General features: G+C 41.5%; 1 protein-coding gene across 1 annotated transcript in view; it reads left to right on the top strand.

Moving 5' to 3' along the window:
* Positions 1-27,662, top strand: part of zzef1 (zinc finger, ZZ-type with EF hand domain 1) — a 42,027-nt gene extending 14,365 nt beyond the window's left edge. The window contains 28 exon segments of the mRNA XM_034115005.1: positions 94-173; positions 277-367; positions 702-1,188; positions 1,277-1,441; positions 2,600-2,719; positions 2,815-2,976; positions 3,197-3,329; positions 5,098-5,236; positions 5,329-5,494; positions 5,589-5,851; positions 6,315-6,487; positions 6,746-6,941; positions 7,063-7,223; positions 7,769-8,049; positions 9,599-9,773; positions 9,865-9,997; positions 10,081-10,307; positions 14,769-15,080; positions 15,517-15,617; positions 15,735-15,870; positions 16,769-17,128; positions 17,237-17,380; positions 18,000-18,168; positions 18,269-18,367; positions 18,502-18,667; positions 19,683-19,833; positions 22,953-23,024; positions 25,382-27,662. Coding sequence (XP_033970896.1) covers positions 94-173; positions 277-367; positions 702-1,188; positions 1,277-1,441; positions 2,600-2,719; positions 2,815-2,976; positions 3,197-3,329; positions 5,098-5,236; positions 5,329-5,494; positions 5,589-5,851; positions 6,315-6,487; positions 6,746-6,941; positions 7,063-7,223; positions 7,769-8,049; positions 9,599-9,773; positions 9,865-9,997; positions 10,081-10,307; positions 14,769-15,080; positions 15,517-15,617; positions 15,735-15,870; positions 16,769-17,128; positions 17,237-17,380; positions 18,000-18,168; positions 18,269-18,367; positions 18,502-18,667; positions 19,683-19,833; positions 22,953-23,024; positions 25,382-25,462 — 4,943 coding nt within the window. The 3' untranslated portion in view covers positions 25,463-27,662.
* Positions 27,663-27,967: the final 305 nt, after the last annotated feature.

The raw sequence follows: 27,967 nt of genomic DNA, 5'->3' as shown, positions 1-27,967 counted from the left end.
GCTGCAGTCATTGTCCAAAGAGCATTTTTCGATTTCTCTCTTTGTTCACTCATTTGAGTATTACTTTCTTCTGTTTTGTCTTTGCATGAGTAGTTAATCAAGACTGCAAGTCCTGTCTGAGCGAAGAATTTGTGCAGGCGTACGCATTTGCAGACAGCATCAGAACATGGATGGTGAGTTTTACTGACATGACTCATAATTTTGTTGATTATCTGCCTCTGAGTTTATATATCATCATGATGCTGAACTATTATGCTGATGTCATTTTCCTGTCAGTTGGAGATGAAACAGAGATACCTGGTCAGCAAAATGAATGTCTCTGACGATAAAGAAGGGGGTAATGATGAGGTTAACATGGAGACACTAGGTAAGGACTACACCTTTCTTTACACCAACTATGTTATATCTTTGATATCAAAGTGTTACATTTAAGAATTGTAATTGGTGTGGTTATAGAATAAGTACTCCATCTTTTTTTTTTCTTCTAAGGGTTTGCAAAACTATTTAATTGACAGCCATATACATTTGATTCATTGTATTTACCGAAATGATATTGAAGTGTTCAGCTGTATTTTCTTAGAAAAGTTTTACATTTTGAATATCTGCAGATACACAACAATAAAGGACTCGGATCAAAGGCAACAAATGTAATCGTGACACCTCTAACTATTTTGCTGCCTCCTTATTTTTCTTCCCTCTAGCCGAGATGTGCATTGAGAAGAGCCTGTTGCTCTTCAGATTCACTCCCTGCGGAGTCCCATACCAGGAAAACGACTCTTCCAGAGCTGCAGAGGGCAGCAGTGCTCCACTGTTCCGCTCCTGTTCCATCTCAGAAGCAGACTTCCAGGCCAGCTCGTCTCAGGGACCTCAGGCTGCGGGGTCTGAGGAGGGGGTCGATGCCAGGGCCGGACAGAGCCAGCCCCCCGGTGCTCCGGCACAAAGCTCATCATCGTGTGGGCACGGCCGACAGGGCCACATAGGCTCCACAGAGAGCCTCTCCTCCCAGTCAGGGGAGCCAGCCTCCCCCTCTGCTGTCCCCCGTAAAGCCCCATTCAGCCGGGCACGCCTGCGCCTCCTGTCCTGTCGATCGATAGAAGAGCCCCGTATGACCCCCTCTATCAAGGATCGCTACCCAATAATCAAACACATCCTGAACTTTATAAAGGACCAGGCTCTCACAACAGCAAGGTGAGTGACGTCGAGGGTTGTTTTTAGTATTATTCGTTTTTGTAATTGTACAATACAGAGTTAAATCATCCAACTCTTTCTCCTGTAGCATTCTGCAGACCCTGTCCCTGAGCAAAGCCCAGGCTGTGAGTGTGTGCAAAGTCCTGGAGATGGTTCAGCAGTGTTTGCATTCTCTCGGAAAGCCACACCTCTTCCAGGCTCCCTGCATCCTGTTCCTACAGGAGCTGCTGGCATGCCAGAAAGACTTCACCAGGTAGACCTGTAGAAAAGATTTAGATGAATGTGGAACAACAGTAAATTGTATGGGTTGTATGTTAATATTCAAGGAGGAACGCTCTGAGAGGTTATAGCGTCCTTAGCTTCTGTACTGTGACCTTTGCCCAGTGAAACAGAAGATTTGAGTACAGCTACGAAATCAAATCCTTCACATTTTATTATAGCAATAAAAAGTGGGCCAGCTTAGAGGACAGAGAGCTGCATCTCCACACTCCACTCCCTAGTCGCTTGCATGAGCCCATGTACTACTTTGTTGTAAAGAAAGAAATGATGATTGGATTTTGATATATAAATAAATACTTATTGGTAAGCAAGTCCAAATAATTGGTAAAAGCATTTTTTTCTTCGTCTGTTAAACATATCAGAAAGAAGTGTTTGTTGTTGTAATTTTTAAACATTTAGGCCATAAGAGGCTAAAGGGCATCATTACCATAGACCAGTGACCATCAACTGGCGCCCCGCGGGCCAAATCTGGCACGCCAGACATTCTCATCCGGCACGCGCTGTGGCGCTGGCGGAGTGGTTAGTGCGTTCGCCCCCCACTCATTTTTTTTTTTACAACGTCTCGTGAGTAATGTGCAGTACTGGAGTCCAACAGAGAGGCAGCAGCTGCGGGACAGTAGCCTGCGTACTGCGTAGCCTTCCCTGCCCTGAAGAAGGAGTGATCCTTCGTTAGCGTGAAGAGTCTGCTTTTTAAGCGCTCCGCAGTAGCTCCTGCTACGAGGCTCCGGCGACTTGACAGTACATGAGCGTGCTCCACTAGCACCCCCCCGGTCAACAACTTCAAAATTCAGGGCTATATAAAAATCGCTGGCCCCCGAAAGTGTCTCGAGGAATTATTTTGGCCCTTGGACAAATGTAGTTGGTGATCCCTGCCATAGACCGTATACCTCTATATAAATCACAACAAACAAGGCAATAGATAACCTTTTTGACTTGCCAAAATATTTTATTTCCAGCAGTTTGATGAAAACTAATTATTAAGATATAAAATAATAACAATATAGATTTGTTTCGTAAATGCTCAAATATGTAATATGTACTTGACAACAGCATTGGAGGTGCCAGATGTATGTATCTTACAAAATGCTGTATGTAATTCACTCATGATCCTCTTTTACTCCGTTCTTTCCAGTTATTTCTCTCAGTTGTCAGACAGCGGGCAGAAGCTCGGAGAGGAGGTGAGGCGTTCCTACCATCAGCTGGTGCTCATGCTGGTGGACGCAGTACAAGGCTTCAGTAGCCTCAATGAGAAGTAAGTTCTTATTCACTGAAATCAAAAAGCTCTTGTTCAGCGTCATTCTAAGTGTGTGTCCAGTGGTGTAACCTGTCATTTACCCCTGCTCTCAGAGCCCTGCTCCCCGCCCTGTCCTGTGTGCAGACCGTCTTGCTGCACCTTTTGGACATGAGCTGGGAGGTTCACGACCTTCCTCTCTTCCTGGATATAAAGCTACCGGACCTCCTGCTCAGCATGTCCCAGGAGAACATCAGTGTTCATGACATCGCTATCAGGTAATCTCAGAGTCATCTCAGAAATAAAATAGGCGACACACAGTGGAAATGAAGTGCTTCCCGTTGATTACAATTATGAAGCACATGCACACAGCTTTCCTTTTGACAAATCAGTAGTTTTGCAATGTGCCTTGTGAGCAATATTTTAAGCAGTGTCTTAGCTACTAAAATAGCAGAGATAATAAAATGATACTATCCTGTGGTTTGAATTTGTCTTCAGTCAATGGACAGAGGAGGATGAAATCGCAGACTACAAGAAGAACCAGGAGTGGATGGATGAGTGCATGGACGGGATGTTTGAGAAGTGGTATGACAAAATCGATGAAGAGGACTCCATGGAGGACAGGAGAAAGGTACATCACAGTCCAATCACTAGAAGGACAATTGTCTGGTTTCTGGGGAGACAAATGGCACTTAACCTGACTGCCCTGTCTTTAAGCTATGTGCTCAAATTAGCATACTGTTATTCTGTTGTTTAGTCTTGTACCATTAAGGTACTGCAGCCAACCTTTATATCCATTAAGGGTAAATCTGATGAATATTTAAAGTCATTATTTGGTCTATAAATGTCAGATAGTGGTGCAACATTTAAAACTGTCTTTTGTAGACCAAAGTGATGTTGTGGTTTTTCAGGCCAAAACCCAAAGAAATTAGATTAGATTCAACTTTATTGTCATTGGACAGAGTACAGGTACTAAGACAACGAAATGTAGTTTGCATCTATCCAGAAGTGGAAAACAGCAGAAAGTGCAGAGTTGTTCAAGTATAATATCAATATCTATATATATATATATATATATATATATATATATATATATATATATAAACATATATATATATATATACATATAGATATATATATATATATATATATAAACATATATATATATATATAAACATATATATATAAACATATATATATATATATAAACATATATATATAAACATATATATATATATATAAACATATATATATAAACATATATATATAAACATATATATATATAAACATATATATATAAACATATATATATATATATAAATATATATATATATATATATATATATATATATATATATATATAAACATATATATATATATATATATATATATATATATATATATATATATATATATATATAAACATGTTACGGGTATAAACAGACTGAATGTATTTACACTATGAACATTATGAGGAGGTATAAACATTTTTTAACAGCAGTATAGAAATTATAAAGGTATACAAATATACAGTATAATACAGACACTATCCACAGAATAAATATAGACCCTTATTGACGTTTTTAATTTCAATAACGGTAATGTAATTAAATATAACATAAAAAAGAAATCAAATAATTCAAATATATGAGGCTAAAAAAATGAAATGTTCATGAAAAATGCTAGGCTGGTGATTGTTTTACCTTCGTTAGACTAATCCATTTGTTGACTTATCACTGCAGCTCACCACTTAATAATAATAATAGCTTGGATTTATATAGCGCCTTTCAAGGGACCCAAGGTCGCTTTACAAGTAATAGGGCAAAAAACAAACATAACAAAACAAAAGTCAGACAGAAAAAACAACAGATCGATTAGGGGGCGAAAGCCTTGGCAAACAGATGGGACTTGAGGGCCCTTTTGAAGGCGTCGAGTGTGGGGATGTTGCGAATCTCCGCAGGGAGAGCGTTCCAGAGGGTGGGGGCTGCCACACTGTAGGCTCTGTCCCCGAAGGTTCGCAGTTTGGTGCGGGGGGTGGTGAGCAGGCCAGAGTCTGAGGACCGCAGGTTCCGGGGTGGGGCATGTGGGTGAAGGATGTCCGATAAGTACTGGGGGGCAAGGGCATGGAGGGACTTGTAGGTAAGGAGGAGGACTTTGTAGGATATGCGGGACTTGACCGGCAACCAGTGGAGGTGGATGAGGGTGGGAGTGATGTGCTGCCACGGCTTTGTGTGTGCGAGTACCCTAGCAGCACAGTTTTGGACATACTGGAGCCTGTCCAGGGTTTTGTTGGGAACTTACACTAAGCTAAGATGTATGCAGGTGTTTGCTCACCATATATAGGAGCTTATTGCTTATAATAATACCGTGTACTTACATGTACCTGCTTTTATCCACAGATGCACATGTTCATCGCACGTTATTGTGACCTGCTCAATGTTGTCATCTCCTGTGACGGCTGCGAGAGGATGGCTCCCTGGCACCGCTACCGATGTCTGCAGTGCATGGACATGGACCTCTGCAAGACCTGCTTCCTCAGTGAGCTCACACACTCCACTACGCCACTCACACAGTCACTTATTGTAAGTTAGATAAAAGCAGAACCAAATGTGTGTTTGTTTTTTTACCAGGTGGTGCCAAGCCTGAGGGCCATGAGGACGACCATGAGATGGTGAACATGGAGTATGCATGTGACCACTGCCAGGGGCTCATTGTAGGCAGCAGGATCAACTGCAACGTCTGTGAAGACTTTGACCTGTGCTTTGGTTGTTACAATGCAAAGAAGTATCCCGACAGGTGATGCATTTAAAGTGTCTTATTCTGTTTAAACACATTTAATCACTGACCTCCGAATTGTTGGCTTAATGGTTTTTATCATTCCCATCTCTAGCCATCTGCCCACCCATCGGATCACAGTCTACCCCATGGTGACAATACGAATTAGTGACCGCCACCGCCTGATCCAGCCCTACATCCACAACTACTCCTGGCTTCTTTTTGCTGCTTTGGCTCTCTACACGTCAGAGCTTAGCAGTCAGAAGCAGATGGAGGGCGAGTCTTTAGACAGCAACACCTTGAGCCAGGCCTCATCTCTGCAGACACACTGCTCCCAGCTCATCACTGACTGTTTGCTAAAGGGGCAGCCTGGAAAAGGTAAGTTCAAACCAGAAATTCGTTTTTGAAGGACTCGTTCCACATTTTGGAAAATACACTTGTTTTTATTATTTATTGCTGATACCTGGATGAGGAGTCTTTAATCTAAGTATCAAACTAAAGCCAGCAGCAGGTTATTTTAGCAAGACTAGATGCAAGGCAAACTACTTGCGTGGCCTCCTTTGCCAACCAGACTTGTGTTGATTGCTTCATGTAACTGAGCACAAACACTTAAGCATATTTACCAAATTGTAGAACAATTCCTTTAAACACAAAATTGGCCCTTGGAGAGATAAGCTTCATCTATCCATTCCCGTCTCCCACATGTTTGATGAACTTGGGTACAACAATGTTCTGTATTTTCAAACTAAATTAATTGCATAAGGGAGATTTTTCATTGTTTACTCATGTTTAACCATTTTTCATTGTATATCAAACCTTTCTTTTCAATCCATCCACATAGGTCTTCGTTCCTCAGCCTTGCTCGCCCTGCTGTCGCCCAATGAATCGTCTTCTGACAGTGAGCTGTGTCCTGTCTCTCCGGAGTCCTCTCAGGAGCTCAGCACAGCCACTGACACCTCCTCTCTCCCCGGCAACACCGCAGCCATCTGCTCCCTAACATCTCCCAGGGACACAGTAAGGAACATACCTGACGTGATAGGATACAATTAATAATCTCTGTTAGGGGAGTGGATCAATAAAGTGTAAGGAAGAAGAAAAACATTGGCAAGCAGATCACCTTACTAGATTCACAAACATGGCAGTATATGCGCTACAAATATACCTCTACCTATTTTTGTAAATCAGCTAAAGTTTATATAGGTAAAACTGTATGCAGTATTCTAACTTTTGAAGAGTCTACCTACTGAATTGTTGTTCTGCTCTTACCCCCAGATCAAACCATCAGGGAAGGAGAATAAAACAAAGGAGTTGGGCTCTCCCCCCCCTGTTCCTTCAGAGATGTCGTCCCCACCAGGCACTGCAGAGGGGGAGAAAATGAAGCTGGTTACCCAAGACACGCTGGACTCCCCCAGCCTCAGTCAGACCCCCTCTGTGTCCAGCGAGGACCCCCTCTCTCCTGTGTTGCATGGTAAATACTGAGAATACCTCTACGAGACTCTGATGGTGGTCATTAGTGCTTGGGACTATCCCTTGGCTGTCAGGATCAGAATTGTTGGTTATATTTGTGTGTTTCTTTCTACCATTCTCAGCTTCAGAGCCTGATTCAGGAACAGTCACTTCTCCAGCAGCTGAAGTTGTCAAGGGGACTGAGAGGCTCCCCCCAGTTCTCCTTCAGGAGCATGTGTTTTCAGAGTGCTCCAGAGAGAGGATCCTGGGACTACTATCAGCCATGCTGCCCCCTGCCATACCAGTACGTGAAACCTAAGACAGGTTTTTATGGTTTTATGAAACGCTTAAGAAATAGTGCTGAGAGTTGGCTGTCAGAATTAATACTTCCCTTATCTGTGTGTTAAATATGAAGCTACAGATAACAGCAAATGAGTATTAATGTAGTTACTAAAGTTAGGTTACAACATCTGCCTATCAGCGCCTCTAAAGCTCGCTAATTGACACGTTATCTTTCATTTTATTGCTCCATGCACATTTTTTTTTACAAGGAGTACGTGCTGAACTATAGTTCTTCTTGGGCAGGTGTTGTAAATTCTTTCAGCTTTGTCCTCACCTTGAAGTTTCCAGGCAACCATTGAGGCTCCAGGAGGTCACAGATTTAGCCCAGAAAGTCACACACTATAATCCACATTTTTTAGTAGTAGTAGTCAACACTTAGGTTATAAAATGTAATTATTTCAAACTCAGCATTCATTCTTTTCTAAATGTTCACTATTTGTCAGCATTGTCTTTATGTTTTCCATTAATCTATTTTTAACATTTACATCTTCTTTTTTCTTTCCCCAGGGCAGCACCCTGTCTCTGCCCAGTCTGAACTCCATCCTGCCCAAGCTCTTCAGGGCGGTCATTTCCAATGCTGGCTCTCTGAACGAGACGTACCACCTCACCCTGGGGCTGCTGGGTCAGCTGCTGCTCCGAATCCCTCCGATGGAGTCCGACTCTGCCGTTACTGAGGCTCTGGCTGACAAATATGACTTGTTAACACAAGCAGAGGCAACCAGTTCAGACATCCAGGGCTGGAAGACCACCCAGCTGCTGTTCAGCCTCGGAGCCGTCTGTTTAGACAGGTAAAAGAAGGAAAACCTGTTAATCCCACAGGAATGTTTTGTAGCTTATAAAATCGATTTCTTGGTGACAAACCCGCAGGTATTAAACTAACAACAAGTCTGCACTTGTTAGCACCTTCATGGATCAAGCAATGTGAGATATTTTGAATACCATAAAGCAAAGAACACGATTTTACATGATGTTATTATCCATGTTGGGTCCTAATATTTTAACATTGCCAATAAGTCAGACAAGAGTTAGAAATCTGATCTTTGTATAATCCTGGCAATAGTACAGAAGCCCGTAGAGTCAAGTGAGAGAAACAAATTATTGTGATCCATTGTTTAAGTCCAAGTCCAAACTATTGTCTCTACTTTGTTTAAGGACAGGTGAGAAACAAGGTTTTGCCAGGATAATCTTTTCTAGTTTTTCATTTTTTTGTTTATGTTAAAGGGGACTTATCATGCAAAATGCACTTTTGTACGTCTTTTATACATGAATATGTGTCCCCGGTGTTCTAGGGAACTCACCAAGTGTCAGAAAACACAACCCTCTCTATTTTCCTCCATACCCAAATCTCTAAAAAAGGGGCTGCAACGGATCTGATAAAAACTGATCCAGATTTGAACACTGTCCTGACGTCAGGACGGTGGCGCTACGGCTATTGGGCCAACTCCACCAATCAGGAGGAGACAGCCACGGCCATTGCCGTTTGAAAGCGCTGGAGACGCTGTAGTACATATGCCAGGCCTGTAGATGGTGCTGTTCTTACAGAATCAGCCCTTGCCAAAACAGAGCTAAAAATTGTCAAATTGAGCAAAATGAGGCATGGCTAAAATGCATGATCTGTTTGGTATTTTGGAAAAAAAAAAGTATAAATATGCCTTATATAGGTATGGTCCTACACTATATTATTCAAATATAGCATGATAGGTCCACTTTAAGGAAATAGGAATATACGCATTCATGTTTTCTTCCCGATAAGCTTTTTTTCTCCCTGCACTCTTAAAACAAGGTAATTAGTATGATATGTTACATTGCTGCCATGTCCAGAGACGATAAAAACATGCTTTAAGTCTATTTAGAACATCGAGTAATGGCGCTTTTCAGACTCTTGTGGCAGAAATGAGTATAACAACAACAGTTAGAAAAATCTTCCTAAATAAAAGGAAAATACAAATCCATAACTTTTTTTCCACCTGTTTAACTGATGAAATAAAAATCAAGGGACTTCATAGAAGACTTTTTTTCCACTGTTCTTAAATCATAAACACAGAAAAGAAAACAATTTAGTTCAGACTAAGAAAATGGACATGAGAATTGTGTTTCTTACTTGCCTCTCAGGACTTCCATCTTCACTAATCTTTGTAATAATAATAACCCTACTAAAATATTCAAGAAATCTGCAAAATCAGATGTAGAACTGAGAAACTGAAGGTTTACCAAAATCACACACTTTGAGATTTTATTTTCCAAAAAGTTAATAGATGTTTGTTCTGTGAAATATATGCCGCCCTCATCTGTTGCAGTTCATTTGAGATATTTCTCTTCTTATGCTCTGTTTTGCAGTCGTATTGGTCTGGATTGGGCGTGCACAGTGGCAGATATCTTACACAGTCTGAATGCGTGTCCTGAGTGGAGCACAGTCATCGCTGCCTTCACGGACCACTGTATTCAGCTGCTGCCACAAACTCTCAAACGCACCAACCTCTTCACCCTGCTGGTGCTGGTGGGCTTCCCTGAGGTGTGTACAATACTGACCACTGTAGCGATTAGTGTACAGTGTAGTCTCTGACTCTCTAAGCTCAGTTTTAACTCCTCTGTGTGTCTGCCAGGTGCTGTGTGTGGGCACCCAAACAGTGTTCATCGACAACGCCAATGAACAGCACAACATGATCCTGCTCAAACACTTCACAGAGAAGAACCATGCTGCAGTGGTGGATGTTAAGACACGAAAGAGGAAAACAGGTTGGTGCCGTTGTCGCGCACCCTGGTTACTTTGTGTAAGAATAAACATGGAATTTACCCTCTCTGTGTTTTCTTCTTTCTAGTGAAGGACTACCAACTGATCCAGTCTCTGGACTCCACTGCAGCCGGTCTCCCCGGGCAGTCAGAGGGCGACGGCAGCACTAAGACCCTCCTCAGCCGCTACCTGAGGAACTTCACCTCCATCATCAGCCACTTGCTGCAGAACAGCCAGGACAACGGCTCTCCTGATGCTGTGGAGGCATCCTGGGTTCTCTCCTTGGCCCTCAAAGGCCTCTACAACACACTGAAGGTACCTACCACCTCAGAATTTGAAAAGCAAAACAAAAATGTATGCGTATAACAAGTTTCTTAAAATAATGTTTACAAAGTGCTCTACATACAATAAAAGCCAAAACGAGCAACAATAAATGGTTATGTTAGATATATACTGTATATATGAGTAGATACAACTAAACACCAGCAAACAAAGAACGGATTCAAACTTTTTTTTTAAAGAGTGTGATTCACAGAAGAAACCTATTCAAACAGAACATATTTAGAAGGCTTTTTAAAAAGAGGAAACTGATATTGCATGCTCAATTACCTCAGACAATTTGTTCCAAATTAAAGGTGAAAGCACTGGTGCCTTTTAGTTTTGAGCCTGGCACGTGGAACCACGAAAAAAGTTGCGAACCAGCTCATAAACAACATTCTCTGACATTGCCTTAAATGGTTATAATGTGTATCGCTCCGACCGGCCTAATAAAGGTGGTGGCGTTGCCATTTATGTTAAGAATAAGTTCAGTGTAACCACATTAGTTTCCAAATCTATCAGTAAGCAATACAAATTTTTAGCCTTAAATATAGAAGTGGCAAAGGGTCAACAGGTCATGGTGGTGGGCTGTTATGGCGCATTTCCATTGCAGCGCGTAGCTCGCTTTAAGCGTGCCGTGTCGTGCCGTCCCCTTTTTTGGTTGTGCTTCCACTAGGCCTCGTTCCGGCGCGGCACGGCGCGGGGCCACTTTTTCCCCTCTTTTCTGGCCCTAGAAAATTGTGGTTCTATCGGGGCCAACAAACAGGGCTGAGTCGGGCTGAGTATGCTAAACTAGAGAGAGGAGCGCTGGCAAGAGGGCTAGAACTACAACAAGATGGACATATTTGACCGTGATTTAATTGTAATACACGTTTCAAAATGATGCCGAAGTAACAACATACTGATACCGGTTAGTAAAAACCATGAATTAATGCTTTGTCAAGTCTGCAGACAGACGGCAGGCGAAAAACCTTTTAAAATTCGTGTTTTTCTAGATGGAGATTGGCTAAGCTAACGCAGTATATGCCCCGACCGTCCACACTCACAACAACGGCCTATACAGACATAAATACAGCAGCGACTGTATTCACCATGACACAGGCAGTCTGTGGTGTGTACTTGTTTAACTTTTGTCTAGTTTCTGAACATATATAAGGAGCTGTGAGCTCTGAGTGCTCACAGCTAACGGCTGTGTTGTGTTTCTGGATTTCTCATTGAAGATGACGTCACGGCTCCGCCTACACTGCGTTACTATAGTAACTACCCCAGTTCCTAAACTGTAATGGAAGCGCAGCATGAAGTGAGTCGGCCCTGTTAAGGCCCAACGCGGCCAAGCCGTACCGAGCCGTACCGAGCGTGGCCGAGGCCGACCGTGTAGTGGAAATGCGCCATTACAGACCCCCCTCAGCTGGCAAGGACTCCTTGTCTTCGCTAGCAAATCTTTTATTGCAACTTGACTACAAGGAAATCGTGCTACTTGGAGATTTTAACTGGGACTGGTTAACTGCAGTATCAGAGGATTTTAAAAACCTTTGTATCTCTTTAAATGTTACTCAGATTGTAGACAGTCCTACTCGCCCTAACATTAAGTCCCCTAATAAATCCACCCTAATTGATCTCATTCTAACTAATGTTCCCTATAAATACTCATCTGTGGGAGTATTTGCGAATGATGTAAGTGACCACTGTGCTGTAGCCACAATTAGGGACACTAAGGTCCAAAAGGGTAAACCTCGTATTATTATTAAGAGAGACATAAAACATTTTGTGGAGCAGGGTTTTGTTCATGATCTGTTTGGGTTTGATTGGGGAAAAATCGATCTGTGTGCTGATGTAGAAACTGCATGGTCTTATTTTTATCTTGGTTTTATGGAGATCATAGATAGACATGCACCCCTGCGTAAATTTAGAGTGAAGGGACAATCCTTGGTTTTCTGCTGAACTGTCTAGTCTCCTGCATGAGAGAAACAAGGCCTGGGCAAAGGCTAGGAAATCAGGCTCAGAGGTAGAATGGCTGCGATTTAGGCAGCTAAGAAATAGCTTCACTTCACAGGTCAAAAGTGCTAAGTCGAAGTATTATCTATCAGTTACTACAGAAAACCTAAATAATCCTATGAAATTTTGGAAAGCCATAAAATCGATATCCACCGGTGAGATCCGTAATGAGCTACCTCCGTGCCTTACCACAGCATCTGGCACTATATCGTACAGGGCTACTATGTTAAATTGTTTTAATAAGCATTTTGTGTCCTGTGGCTCTCTGTTTGATTCTGTCACTAACTCTGCTTATGTGAACACCTCAATCCGTGACTCTGAACAATGTGGTCTGGAAAACCCTTTCAGTTTTACTCCTTTTACTGTTAATGTTGTTCATGAAGCCTTAACCAAGCTAGATCCTAAGAAACCGGCTGGCCCGGACAACGTAGAACCTTTCTTTTTAAAGATAGCTGCAGATTTTATTGCTCCACCTCTCACTACTCTTTTTAACCTCTCCCTCAGCACAAATGCAATTCCAAAAGTATGGAAGTCCGCTTATGTCCTGCCTTTACTAAAAGGAGGGGAAGCAACTATTTTAAATAACTATAGGCCAATCTCTAAATTGTCAGTTCTGGCTAAGGTTCTTGAAAGCCTAGTGAGTGAACAAGTAAAGGAGTTTCTATGTAAAAATGATATCCTGTCTAAACATCAGTCAGGCTTCAGAAAGCAACATGGCACCATTACTGCCACAATGAAAGTGGTGAATGACATTACGAATATTTTAGACAATAAGCAGAGTTGTGCAGCTCTATTTATTGACCTTTCCAAAGCATTTGATACCGTCGATCATCGCATCTTGAAGCAGAGGCTGGTCAGTATTTGCATATCCAGCCATGCAGTGGGGTGGTTTGTGAACTACCTCTCTGAAAGGTCCCAATGTGTTCATTTTGATGGGCTCACTTCTGAGTGGTTAAACATTGCTAATGGTGTTCCTCAAGGTTCTGTTTTAGGTCCACTTTTATTCTCCATATGTATATCAACAGTTTAGGTGAAAATGTGGATGAAGCTACTTTACATGTTTATGCGGATGATACCGTGATGTATTGTGCAGGTCCCTCGATTAAGGAGGCTGTTGTTAAATTACAGGCTGTTTTTAACATTATTCAGACGCAGCTCTCTGAGCTTAAGCTTCTTTTAAATGTTGAGAAAACCAAGGTAATGCTTTTTTCAAAAGCTAAAAAGACACCGGAGCCTGTTTTAGATATTGTTACTATGCAAGGACAAGTACTAGAAGTGGTTGCCTGTTATAAATACCTTGGTATCTGGCTTGATGATTGTCTCTCTTTTAAACTTCAGGTCAATAATCTGCTTAGAAAGCTGAGGGTTAAGCTATGGTTTCTTTTTCAGAAACAAGTCCTGTTTCTCACTTGAGGCCAGGAAAAGTCTCTGTGACCTTTTTACCTGTGCTGGACTATGGTGATCTGGTCTATATGAATGCACCTGCCCATTACCTGAACAAGTTAGATGCCGCCTATCACAGCGCACTGAGATTTGTCACTAATTGTAAAGCACTTACACATCACTGTACCCTGTATGCCAAGGCAGGTTTGCCTTCACTTACTGTACGGAGGCTCAGTCACTGGTACACGTTTATTTATAAAGCCATGTTGGGTAAACTCCCGTATTATATCTGCTCTCTGATAACACAGAGAGTTGCAAGTAGCTATTGTCTGAGATCGCATGATGTAGTATTGTTAGATGTGCCAAGAGCAAGGACTGTCTTAGGTAAGACAGCTTTTATGTGCGCAGCTCCACTTGCTTGGAACAGTCTTCAGCAAGAATTGAAACTGAGCAATCTCATTCCTCTGCATGTTTTTAAAGCTAGGCTAAATGAAATGCTCTTTGAAACTATGGGTACTTGTAAATGTATCCTGTAAATATAATGTATGATGTCCTTTATTGTTTTATGTTTCATGTGGAACCTATATGCTGCAGGTCTCCCTTGAAAAAGAGATCTATGATCTCAATGGGACCAATCTGGTTAAATAAAGGTTTGAAATTAAATGAAATGAAATAAAAAGTAAAAAGATCAGCAGATTAGTTTGGGCTTAAAAAACAGTAACATATTATAATCTATTCTGAATCTCGCTGGTAGTCAGTGCAGATATTCAAAGACTGGGGTAATATGGTCTCTTATTTTATTGCTGGCTGCAGCATTTTGAACAAACTGGAGACATATCATTGATTTCTGACCGAGACAAGTATAGACACAGTTGAAATAGTCTTGATGAGATTCATTCAAAAGCATAAAAGAGCTTATTTTAAATCCGTATGACATAAGATTGACTCAAATTCAGGACTGCACAACTCTCTTAAACTGTCTCAGGTCAGTGTTAAAAGTCTCCAGAACAACATCTGAGTGGTTGTGTAGGCTAGGAGCAACTGGCTTAGATCATGTTTTTTATTTCTTCTCTTGTGTAGAAACATGGAGTAGAGCACGCTCAGGAGGACATCCAGGAGTCAGGCCTGACGCAGCTGCTGGTGAGGAAGTGCAGCAAAGGGACCGGCTTCACCAAGCTGTGGTTGCTGCGAGACCTGGAGATCCTCTCCATCATGCTCTACTCCTCCAAGAGGGAGATCCACTCCATGGCCCAGGACCCAGAGCGGGACCAAAGAGAGCAGGACAAAGAGCACGACTCGGACCACTCCAGCTGCTGTGCCGACGAGACCGACGTCAGCAACAAGCCCGACCCCTTAGAGGGGCTCGATGAGGAGACAAAGATTTGCTTCCAGGTGATTAGGGATACTATAAGAGATTTCCATAAGTGCAAACTACTCATTCATTTCAGTCAGCTAGATTATTATTTAAATGTTTTATTTGTAGTTAAATCATTTTGACTGAAGTTACAATTTGCTATTCATGTACAGTTTAAGAACACTACTTCAAAACAATGCAATACAATAGAAACGTCCCTAATGGTCTCTTTCAGTCCCATTACATTACATGTTTTTGACGCATTTATCCGAAGGGACATTCCAACGGGAGCCATGTATCATACGCAAGGACACTTAAACATGTTGACTGCTGGGGCTGATTATAGAATCACTGCCCCTCCCATTAGAAAATTGCTATTTTTATCTGCACAGTGCAGTAAAAAGCAAAATGAAAAGCTAATTGACTTGTTTATTTATCTAGAAACCTTACAGTGATTTTCTTCTTTTCACACAGATCACACACGATGCCTTAAACGCCCCTCTCCCCATCCTGCGAGCCATGTATGAGCTGCAGATGAAGAGAACCGATTCCTTTTTCCTGGAGGTGCAGAAGAGGTCAGCCGACAAATTGTTTTTTTATTGACTTTTCTTTTAATATGATGTTGCGTGGTAAAGGTCATACTTCACAATCTGATACTACCTCTCTGTTATGTGCCTTTGTGTTATTATCAGATTTGACGGAGAAGAGATAAAAACAGATGAAACAATCCGGACGCTGGCTCAGAAGTGGCAGCCTGGCAGGCGGCCTCGCTCCGAGGAGAGGAACACCAAGGCTGTGGACACTGACATGATTGTGGTGTCATGCGTGGTGAGTTGTTGATGTGCCCTCAAAAAGCATAGTTTGTGACTTGCAAACAACATGAAACATGGGCTTTAAGGTACTTATCTGCTGTAAGTGTAATACCTACTGTACATTTCATAATGGTTGTTACTCTCCCAGTTTGGAGAAACAGACAGGGGTGATAGCACAGAAGCTACGCAATATACTAAAGAGGATGGGGGCAGCAGCATATCTAGCCACTTTAAAATTATAAATATCAGTTCAAGTGTACTCCAAATTATATCCGAATATTTTCATAGCAGTAACACATTATTTACCGCTGTTATCTATGCTCTCTTGAAAGCAACCAGACTCCATTTACAAAAACTGCAATTATACCTCTCAGAACAAGGGTGTTGCTGGTTTACCAATGCTTTCAGAGTTTCAAAGGGTTAGTTCTAAATCTCTACATTTATAAAATAACACACTAACTAATCAAGGTCAGCAGTAGACCAGCAACTCTTAATTTTACAAGGTAAATTACTCTTTTTGTAAATGGAGTCTGATGGATAGAGAGATCATAGATAACTGATCAGTTCTCCATCAGAACAGTATGTCTAATTATAGCATACATTTAACTGATATATATATATGTTTTTTGTGACACTTTGTTTAGGTGGCTATAATATTTTTTGTTGCTGCCCCCTGACAAGAGCTTTGCTTTTTTGCTGGTATTCCTGTTTGACGATTTGCTGACATCTACTATAGGAAATAAACTGACTATGGATAAGAACTCATACAACTCCAAAAAAATCGAAACTACAAACTCTTAAGCCTTACAAACTACAACGAGAAGAGAAGAGAAACTCTGAGGAAAGGTGTTTTTATTACATTTTCCATATGTCAATATTCTAATATGTCCCCATCATTGACTTCCCACCCACAGTCCAAACCCAGCCACTGTGAAAAGGCCACGGAGGAGATCAACGTTGTGGCCCAGAAGCTCATCACAAATTCTGAGAACGACCTGCAGCTCAGCTACGCCAAACAGCGGCGCACCAAAAGTTCAGCTCTCCTGCACAAGGAGCTGGACGTCCGCAGCAATCGAGCAGTTCGTCAATACCTGGTGAAGGTCAACCAGGCCATCGCCACGCTGTACGCCCGCCACGTGCTGGCCTCGCTGCTGGCCGACTGGCCCGCCGACGCAGCACTGAGCGAGGAGGCCCTGGAGCTGAACGGCGCCTCGCACATGGCCTACATCCTGGACATGTTGATGCAGCTGGAGGAGAGGCCGCTCTGGGAGAAGGTGGGACATAAAAGAGAAACATTAGGAGATTATGTTGTGTTTTTAACATTTGATTTGTTGTAGGTGCTCTGTGGATTAATGTGAGTGTGATTATCCATTCATAATCAGATTCTCCAGAGGGTGCTGAAGGGTTGCAGCCAGAGTATGCTGTGCAGTCTGTCCCTCACTGCCTGCCAGTTCATGGAGGAGCCAGGCATGGCTGTGCAGATCAGAGAGTCCAAACACCCATACGACAACAACACCAACTTTGAGGTGGGTAACATTCCTTTTTGTTACAATTTAGAGTCAGGATCAAAAATTCTGTAATTTATCCCACAGCAGGGAAATGTACAATATTACGGCAAAGGAAGGAGACGGAGTAACATATTAAATATAGAAGCAAGCATATTACCAGAAGAAATACAAATAAATGCACACTCATGGTAACAGAAACAAGTAGCAGCATTATAAAAAGTGAACATATAAAAGTAATGAGGCAGCAGTAAGTGGCAAACAATTTTGTATAAAAAGGGTATATTGCACACATCACAGTCACCTCTCAACAGTGGTGTTACAGTCTGAGTAGTAGCAGCCAGAAAAACATGAGTAAATGTACATGACAAATTGCACATTGTAGTTTTATTTCATAACAGTGATGTTATAGTCCCCATCTGTGGGTATTGGTGGTCTACAAGGGAGGTGCATCATCAATTACAGCCATAACTGTTTTAAAAAAGCTTTAATATTTCCTAATTTCCAACTTTGAGCTGGTCACAACATGTATAATGGCTTGACTAAAGAAGAACTTGCAAAATAATCGATGTATTAGTACAGGTCTTTATTTGAAACAGGGCATGTCTTTCTTTTAATTCAGTTTCTTGTCTCTCTTTAGGACAAGGTGCACATCCCAGGAGCCATCTACCTGTCAGTGAAGTTTGACTCCCGCTGCTACACAGAGGAAGGCTGTGATGAGCTCCTCATGTCCAGCAGCAGTGATTTCCTCCAGGACGTCCACAACTTCAGTGGCTCCCCTCAGAAATGGTCGGACTTTGAGATTCCTGGTGAGAAATATTTAAATGTTCCTTTTCTGCTTTATGGGTTCCCATTTTTAGATATGTTGACTATTGTGTTTAAACCCCGTTTGTGTGTTTTTCTTCTCAGGTGATACCCTGTACTACAGGTTTATGTCAGACATGAGCAACACAGAGTGGGGCTACAAGTTCACCGTTACAGGAGGGCACAGAGGACGTTTCCAGACAGGTGCTTCACATTAAAACAGATACACACTCCTTTTACATTTTTGCAAACCTGCTTTCATTTGTTGACTCCTCAAAGTACCCAAATAAATCCTCAGGTCATTAACCTCTCTGCCCTTTCGCTTGTGGTCTAATCAGGTTTTGAGATACTGAAGCAGATGTTAGCAGATGACCAAGTGCTCCTTCACCTGCCACTGTCTGACATCTGGGAGTGGCAGGTGGGCGTGGCCTGCCGTCAGACTGGGAACCAGCGACTCAAAGCCATTCACCTGTTGCTCCGCCTCCTGCAGTGTCAGTCACAGACGTAAGAAAAACATCCATGCATTCATCCCTTTTCTCCAATTCTTGCTTCTAATGCTTCTAATGCTTCTGCTAAAAACTGTAGGCTTATATTGTCATGTCTGGAACCCAAAAGTAATATGCACCATCATTCTCACTTGGGCACCTGCTCGTAAGTAATGCTTTCTTGGCTAAGAGGACCCAGTGCACATATTTCCCTCTCCAGAGGGATGGCATAAAGCCTTGTTAATTCCTCATGTCGTGGTAATCGCCATGGAAATTAGATAAAGGATGTGTGCAGGAATTTGCACATGTGTTTACAGACTCGGCTACCAGAAGCTAATTCAGAAGGGAGTTAGTTTAAGCTGCAGCTGAATTATGCTACCTGGAAAAGTTTGTGTGCACACAAGCTTGTGCGTGTTGGCTTGATTTAGTTTCATACCAATAGTGCTCAAACAGTGAGGCCAAAGTGAATGGGGCTCTTGCAAAGTCACGTTGCAACTCTATACTGTATGCAAATTGTACTTCTGCACTGTGGAAACTTGAAGCCCTTATGGCACATATACTGATAATGGACTTTCAGTAAAGTAGTGTGCTTCTTGTATCCAGCAGATACGGTTCTAAAAATATTAATATTTGCGTTATTAGAGATTCTGGATTTTAGAAAGGGGAAAAAAAAGAAGAAAAAAACATATCGCAAACTATTTGCAGCAATGAAATAGCAATAGAGTACATAGTGCCTCTCTAAGCGCTATTCATGTCTGTAAATTAAATTGTTTATGATACTTGATCATACAGATAGATACAGAATGACTTTTTTATTATAATAAATAACAAATACTTTTTTTCCTCTTTTGGGGCAATCTAGAAATATACAATCAATTTGAGCAGTACACATTTTTTATGGCTGTTGGAAGTTACAAGATCCAAAGTCATTATAATTGTATTTGTTGTTGTTGTTGTTTTTCCTGCCACAGCTTTACCTTTCCCAGAGTGCTCCTCTTTATGGTATGTGTACATGTGTTCTGTTTGCTCTGCAGGGCCGGTGAGCTGACGCTGCTGCGCCCTCTGTGGCAGCTGTTCATGTCCATGGAGAACACTCTGAGCCAGGACCCCACCAGCATCACCGTGCTGCTGCCTCTTCACCGAGCCCTCACTGAACTCTTCTTCGTCGCAGAGGCCAGAGCCATTGTGAGTCTCACACACACACACACGCGCACACACACACACACACAATGTCTTACAATATTACCTTGCAAGGCAAATAAATACAATAATAAAAGATACTGTGTAAAGTATGATATGAATATTATTGCATATTATATAAAATGTTTTTTATTTAATAGAAGGCAGCAAAATACAGAGAAATCTTCAGCATTGATATACACACCTTTTCACATATCCAACCCTTTCTATGACTTTCAAAGTGCCATTTTCTACCAAATCCTGCTAAAGAAAAGTGAGAAGAAACTACATGTGTACTCTCAGATTAGACATTCCCCTATACAATTAAGGCCAAAATAATATCCAAGGTTATGTGTGAGTGACAAAATGTCTTTATCCCGCTTTGCTACAATCATGCTAATATACAAATTAGGGCTGCACCATGTTTCAACCCAATTTAACCCCTGGGTATTGCTTTATAGTTGGAGGTGTGGCTAAACAACATGTGAGTTATTTATTTAGGTGTTTTTGCTGGGATGACAGCATTATTGACTTTGTGGTGGAGAGAAACTGAACAAGGCTATGGTAAAGAAACTACTATTATAGGCCTAAGAGGAACCTTCAGTGTTTTACTCTTGCAGTTTGAGGCAATTTAAATGAAATGATCAGAGGAAAAATATTTTCTTCTCTACCGCTGTCTTTCTTCCACCCTCTCTGTCTATATCCGAGCATGTTTCTCCTCCACCCACCTGTTCTGCTCTGGGCTCGGGGCCAAAGCCCAGCCCTGCCATCTGCCAGACGGAACAGTGCCACAGAGATGCCATCTATTTTGTGATGCGTACTGGCTCTCTCACTCTCGTTCTCAATTGTCTTGAATTATTGATTGAGAGATTCCTCGAGGATTATGAACCCGCCGTCAGACAGGAGTTTCCCATCTGTGGCTGCAATCGACGCAGCGTCCCAGAACTGCACTACCTTTCCCTGTTCCCTTCTGCTCTGCTCACTGAGTCCTCGGGGTGCTCATCTGACAATAACATTACATCAGTTGACTTGTCTTCCAGGATGCTGGCTCCCATCTGCAGCAGCTGAATGTTGTTTCATGTGAGGGAGATGTGTTTCTTAGGACAAACACCAGGGGGCAGTAGCAGCACTCAGCAGCTTTGCCTGGGGTGCCCTTCATGGTCAGTGTTGTGTTAGCAATGACACATGTTGGTGTGAGGCGAGTCTCCATCCAGCAGAGCCTGACCTGTCCTCTGTTAAAGCAACAGATGTGCGTGCTGCAGCAGTTAGTCACCCCTATCACATGGAGACACCTGGACAGAATAACAACTGCACAATTTGGAGAAAAAAATCATAGTTTTCTTTGCAACAGTCTAATTAAAATATATATAAGATGAGTGGTGTGATTATTAGGATCTGTACAAAACTAAGATTTGTATATGAAGTTTGTTATATATGGTTTGTAAGCCAGAAGTATTCTGCAGCACCATCATACTTCATTCAGAATAATACTTTCAAATATTTGGCCTTTACCAAATATTGCACTGGTCTATATTGCAATTTTGATAACATTTCGATTTATTGTGGTAAAGAGTGTCTTGCACAGCTGTTGTTTTAAACAAATGCATTGACCCATTTACTTTTCCAATCTAAGTTTTGCCAGCTTTCTCCTGATAAACAATCAGTTAATCTTATTACATTATTAGTCATTCAACATAATTACATATTTGGTTGTTTAAATGTAATTTACATAAGGCTCACCGCCAATAAATAGGAATATTTGGTAAGAATAATAAAACATGTTTTAAATATTTTTGTTGTTTTCAATACATTTTGACTTTTGGACTTTTCAACTCTATGGAGTTAATATTAATGTTCAGATCACACAACTCAGGAATTAACCCTTACCCTACCCTTCCACCATTGAAATATCATTCTTCAAATAGTATAACACTTACATAAGTGAGGCCTACTATTATCTGCAACTGTGCAAAAACACCAGGTCTAAACTGAATATTGATAAAAATGCATTAACAAAAGCTGTGCACAATTCCGATTTTTTAATGTCACCCTCATGAACGTATCAACCTGGTCGTTATCGCCTTACAGGAAGTATCAAAACAAATGGCTGTTAGATAAAGTTAATGCCAGGGATTGGGATATTCACACAGTCCACAACTGGATCCACTGTTCCAGGACTTCTCAACATCTGCATTTGTTCACAGATAATTTTATAACAAGACGGGACTCTTGGAATCTAGTTTGGGAAAAGTCTCCTTTCAAAATCCATCCATCCATATTGTAAAACCATCACCAGCTGGGTCTGTGCTCTACCTACGACACAGCGCTCCATCTGTCACCATCCGATGATCAGTGTTCATTGCAAATGGTGGCCCTCTATGAACTTAACTGCGGTGATGACATGTAGCCGAGTTCAAAGGCTCTGTAATGACTGTACTGTAGAATCATGGGAAGCTAATGAGTGCACTGGATCCTCTATGTCCATATTAGGTCTGAGCCTGGAACTGGATTATTTTTAAAGTTGTAACGGCCGGCGCTGTCCACATTCCGGCTTCTCATTCTTTATACGCACACAAAGTTCACAGCCAGGTCCGCTGAGATTCATTGAACCCTCTCTACCCCAGGAAGTGAAAGTTATATTTAGGAATCAAAACTTTATGTCACGCACTCCTGACTATACAAATGGTCCTAGGATGTTCCCCTCGGCATAAACAGTCGGGGTGCTGTGAGATGGATGGTGTGACCAGGGCTCTGGACTTTGTCTCCAGCTCTGTAAAAGCTCCATTTGGCCAGTCTCAGCCCATTTAGCCGCCATGTAGTCTTATCAACTCCTCATGCTTATGTAACCAGAGGTATGTCTCTCCCCGTAGGGCTTTAGTGGAAGCGCTCTTCAGTTTGTTTATAATTTTGATTTACTGTTTCAACATACCACAGCTAAATGTGATGCTGAGATAGAGATGAAGAGTGGTCAGGGAACCAGGCCTCATTTATAACCTAATTCATCCCTTATGTAACCTCTTAAAGCAGTCTGTCTCAGGAAGTCGCTGTAATTCATGACATTATCCGGCCTGTGTGTTTCTTCTTCTGTGATCTACATTTTTTAAAACGTGCTGTTTGTTTTTCAGGCGCAGGGGATCCTCCAGGAGTATTTGTTGGCCATGACCACTGACGAGCAGCTCCTCAATCACACTGCAATGGTAAGTCTTCAAATATATATATTTTTACAATAAGACAATATAAACCTTTATGAATCCCCATAGGGAGAATCATGTGTCATAGCAGCAATACGAGACAAAGGCAACACAGGCTTTGGCATGTAAACGTAAACATAATGGGTATAATAAGAATAGGAAATATAATATATGTAACAGTTTAAATAAAAATAACGTGAATAATTATAAATACGGTGAATATTTACAACATCTATGTGCAAGTGCGAGTCCAAAGTACAGCTAACTTACAGTTAGAAGTTAACATAGAAGTTAATAGTTTTAGGTAGATATTAGTAGTAGGTACATACGGTGCAGGGTTTGCATCATAACCACTGTGCCATTTTTACAACCTCGGCCTTTTTTAATTCAAAGCCATGCCTTCAGCCAGGCTCTCTTGGGTCGTCTTTGATGATTTCAATTTCAATTGCTGCCTGACTTGGATGATAGTACCTCAAAGAAGTTGCCCACTCTCCCTGAAGTGTTGTAATAATATGCAAATGTCAGTCCAAAACACACAGTCCCGTTAGTCGAACAGTCTTCCGTGGCTGTGAGTCAGCTCGTGGCTGGAGTCTCTTTTTCTAGTGAATCACCAGGCTGTTGACACCCGGCAGATCCCTCCGCACCTCCCCCCCCCCCCACCCCCCCCCCCCCCCCCCCCCCCCCCCCCCCCTCGTTTTAAATATGTGTGGGCACTCAGCACTAATGTGTTTTGTAATGACAGTGCATTAGAATGTGTGGCACAGCGCTCTCTGTGCTGGGGACTCTGCGAAACAGCAGAGGAGCCTGGAGGCAGTTAAGAGGAGAGGAGGATGCGGGGTGGTGAAAAAACACTGTGGGTGGTTCTGTTGAGCAGTTACCTAATACCTTTCAGGTTGAAAACAAAAAACTACAGTACATGCCTTGGCAGTAGGCATAACTATTATGATAACAAGTCCTAAAGTAAATTGGCTGAAGTTCGATTTCGAAAGGTTGGAAAAATGCCATCCACATCATAACAAGCTCACTCACTTTCTCTTCAAGTTGTTTTACCACAACACAGGATGGATAGAGGATCCTGGATCATGTTCATTTCACTACTCGTGACATGGCTTCTATTTACTTTTCACTCTAAAACTGATAACAGGGTAGGCTCCTGTGTGTCGGGGCATTACCTAGGGAACGGTATTTTTCAAGAAAAGACCTTCAAAAGTGTCAAAAGTGAAAATGCAGAGGGGAGCACTATCATTTTCTCTCAGAACAAAAAATAAACACATTTGGTGTATTCTGCAAGAAACTGAGTGAAAAACAAATTATATTAAAGGGGCCCTGTTATGCTTTTTGGGGTTTTGCCTTTCCTGTAGTCTTTTATATACGTTTTTGTTCATGCAAATTATCTGTAAAGATTGAAATCCCAAAGTGTCTGTCCCTCACACTGCCCCCCCCCCTGGCTGAAACTCCTCCATTGGACTCCTTTGTTTTCTGTAACATGATGACATCACAATGTAACACCTGTGCTTCTGTTCGCTAGTGCTCCGACTTATTGTAAGTGATAGGCTAAGGGGTGGGACATCTCTAAGCGGTTGATCAATCACAACACAGCCGGCCAGCTAACCAATCAGAGCAGACTGGGCTCTGGTTTCAGACAGAGGGTGAAAAGAGGTGCTGCAGCACAGGCAGTATGAGAAGAATAAAGACCTTTTTGAACATTAAAGCATGGAAACATGTCTCAGTAGAGGAACATAGTATTTATTTATTTTTCCCTTTTTTTTCCCATACTGATATTCTGAACAAACTGTGCTGTTGTATTGGCTGTAAAATGTCTTTACTGTAGGGTATTTTTTTATTATTTGTACAGCACTTTGGCCAGACCAAAAATTGTTTATAAATGTGCTATATAAATAAAACTTGATTTGATAACAAATGTACCTGAATATGAGCAGAATATGTCCTCTTTAAGTGAGACTGGGAAACAGCGGCTGTAACCTAGTACTTAAAGTTAGCAGGTATGTCATGTAAGCCTTATGATGAAGGTGATATAAGGTGAAAAGCTAAACTCTGGATCAAATGAATCATCAAATGGTCATATTGTGAAGTTAAAAAAAAAAAAATCCCACAACTCTACTTTTTGGTTCAACCTCATTTCCTGCCACAGCAGGCAGCAACATACTCTAATAAAACTGCTTTAACCCACCTGCCTACCACCACCGTGCTGCTGTTTGCATTCATGTTGTTAGACAAAAACATGAATTGTCACCAATACCCAATCTAGCTATTCCAGTCTATCGGTAGCAGATCGGTGCCCTCTAGTTCCCACTGCTTGGTTTTTCTGTTATCATTCACACCCCTTTTTTTTCATCACGTAGGCTCTGAAGAACATCGCTGCCATCAGCCTGGCTATCAGTTACCCCAACAAATCTACCAAGCTGCTCAACGTGTCCCCCTGAGAGCTCCACCGAGAGGATGGAGGAGAACGACCTGAAGGGGACACATCCTGACACAGCAGGTCCACTTTGAACATTGGCGGAGGGGTGAGGGAGGAGACCCTCCCCGACCATCCAGTGCTTTCCTTGTAAAGGACGACCCTCCAATCCGGTAACTCTCTGCAGCACTCTGGACAGGAGCTGTGGAGGGGTTCTCAAAGAGCACTTTCCACATTTACTCACAATCCTTTTTGCCTTAGGTGAATCCAGTATCAGCATGTGCATTCACTGAAACATGAACAATTGCGGGGTCTTTTTTTTTTTAGTTATACTTGAAGAAGCCGTGCTAAAGGACATGAAGTGTGCCAAATTCGAGACCTTCAAGGGGAGGTTTATTAGTTTTTCTCCTGCCTTGGCTCCTCCTTAAACAGCTGGGTTTCATAGTTGATCATGGTGAAAACAGGTCACCATGGCGACTCTCATGTCTCAGTGGACATGAAGAGCATCCTAAAAATACTGTCCAGGCCAGTGGAGTGTCATTAGTCACCATGGGGAGAAAGTGCTGACCTACTAGCTCCTTCCTCTCTATCCTTTTTTCTTTTCTTTTATCTATCCTTCCTCTCTACCCACCTTCTCTCCTTCAACGTCCCTTCTTTCCATTTTTTTTTCAAAACAGAAGTAAATTAGGTTTTTTTTTTAAGGGAATGATCAGAAATTTGTCACAGATATTGGAAAAATAGGTCTGATATGTGCATTAAGATCGGCCGACCAGGATTAGGATGAGATTCAAATAGCCATAATGTTTGCATAGGATGAGAATTGACATTAAAGCTGAGGGAAAACTGTGATAAAATAATATTGCAATGCATTCCTTCATGTAATTGAATCAAGAGGTTGCTGTATTTTCACTAGTGAGTGAATTAAATACCATTATGATGTCAAATGATGTTCACGAAAATGAACAGCAGCAAAAATAATGTAATTTAGAAACCGGCAACTCTTTAAGGCCTTTAGTTTAACCCCTGATTTATTTATTCATTGTCATTATTTTATCTAACATAAAAAAAGGGTTTTCACACCAGTTATAGGAATAATATCACGCTGTAGTGTCACACCATCTTGCCCCCATACCTTGTGTATCGTGATGAACACTGGTGTCATTCAGAAACATGTATAGCTGATTCCCACAGGTGGTTGACCCCTCACATCACTTCAAAAACTCTTGTTACGAATTGACAAAACTGTAAAATAAACACATTATCCCACTTATTCACAAGCAACTCATCTCATATTTTGTAAGCTGAAAATGGATTAATACTGAATTACCTCATCTTTTGTAATTACAGAGTTCCTAAATGTTTAATGTGGCTTTCAATCACATTACACTAACACCACCTTTTATTAAGATCCACCTGTAGCCACTTCCACCAAAATAAGTCATGTGCTTTCATGTTAAACAAAGGCATCAAGTTGTGTATGTTGACTAATCTGAACTTAAGTTTTAAAGAGAGTTGATGGGGGTGGATTTCCAATCATTACTGTACTCATTTCAAATGAAGAAATCATTTTAGTTGTAGGGAAGCCATGGTGGTTTATACCAAAGAAACCAATCATTGTGAGCCGTGAAACATCCCGGAAAGAGCTCCATGTAGAGTTCCTTCCTTTTGTCACATATCAGAGGAAACCTTTAAAGTTAGTTTTTTTATTTTATACTTTTATTTTTGAAATGGTCCCTTGGAGGACCGTAGAATAGCTCGGTGGTTTTGTTTACACAAACATCAGCTGCAGTGAGGAGGGAGGAGGAGATACTCTGTTGGGCTTTTACGACGCCTCACCTATCTACTACGTGCCTATGGTTAAAAATGAAGCAATCATAATTTAACTCATGTTAGCCGAATAGTTATTAATTCTATTTTAAAAGAGAGATATATTGTTTGATTTGAAGTTTTGTGTAACTTTTTACTTTTAATGTTTCTTTTGTTCCGCGAGGATGCTTGATGTTCGAGGCTGACTAATTTGAATGTACATATCTGTGAATATTAATTGCACAGTATATAAAGACTTTGATATCAACCCCTTACAAACATAAACGTTATCGGGCACTAACAGACGGACACTTTGATTCTGATTTTGTATGCATGGCACATTGAAGGTAAAAACAACACCACGTTCTGCTTGGGTTGGACATGTGTTCCGTTTCTAATAAAAATAGAAATGACTTGAATACAACTTGTGATGTCATCTTTTCTGTGTGTAGGCTCAATAGAGAATTTCTGTGCACTGACAAAAACATTTATTGATCCCTCAGGCGGCATTGATCAGAGCCCACACACTCCCAGCAGATCCAACTCCAACGTCAATAGTTCTTGTTCACGCTGCTTCCAGCCTTTCCACCTCTCAGAAGTCAATCTTTTCCACTTTTATCTAACAGTCCCAATTCTGTGATTTCTCTCCAAGCTTTCTGTTTTACCTCACAGGCACCCCCCCGCCCCCCCCCCACACACACACACAGTGCCGATGATCACTGGG

The sequence above is a fragment of the Trematomus bernacchii genome, unplaced genomic scaffold (genome assembly GCF_902827165.1).
Source record: "Trematomus bernacchii unplaced genomic scaffold, fTreBer1.1, whole genome shotgun sequence".
Taxonomy (NCBI): domain Eukaryota; kingdom Metazoa; phylum Chordata; class Actinopteri; order Perciformes; family Nototheniidae; genus Trematomus; species Trematomus bernacchii.
The sequence above is the reverse complement of the archived record's forward strand: the minus strand, read 5'-3'. Positions and strand labels throughout refer to the sequence as shown.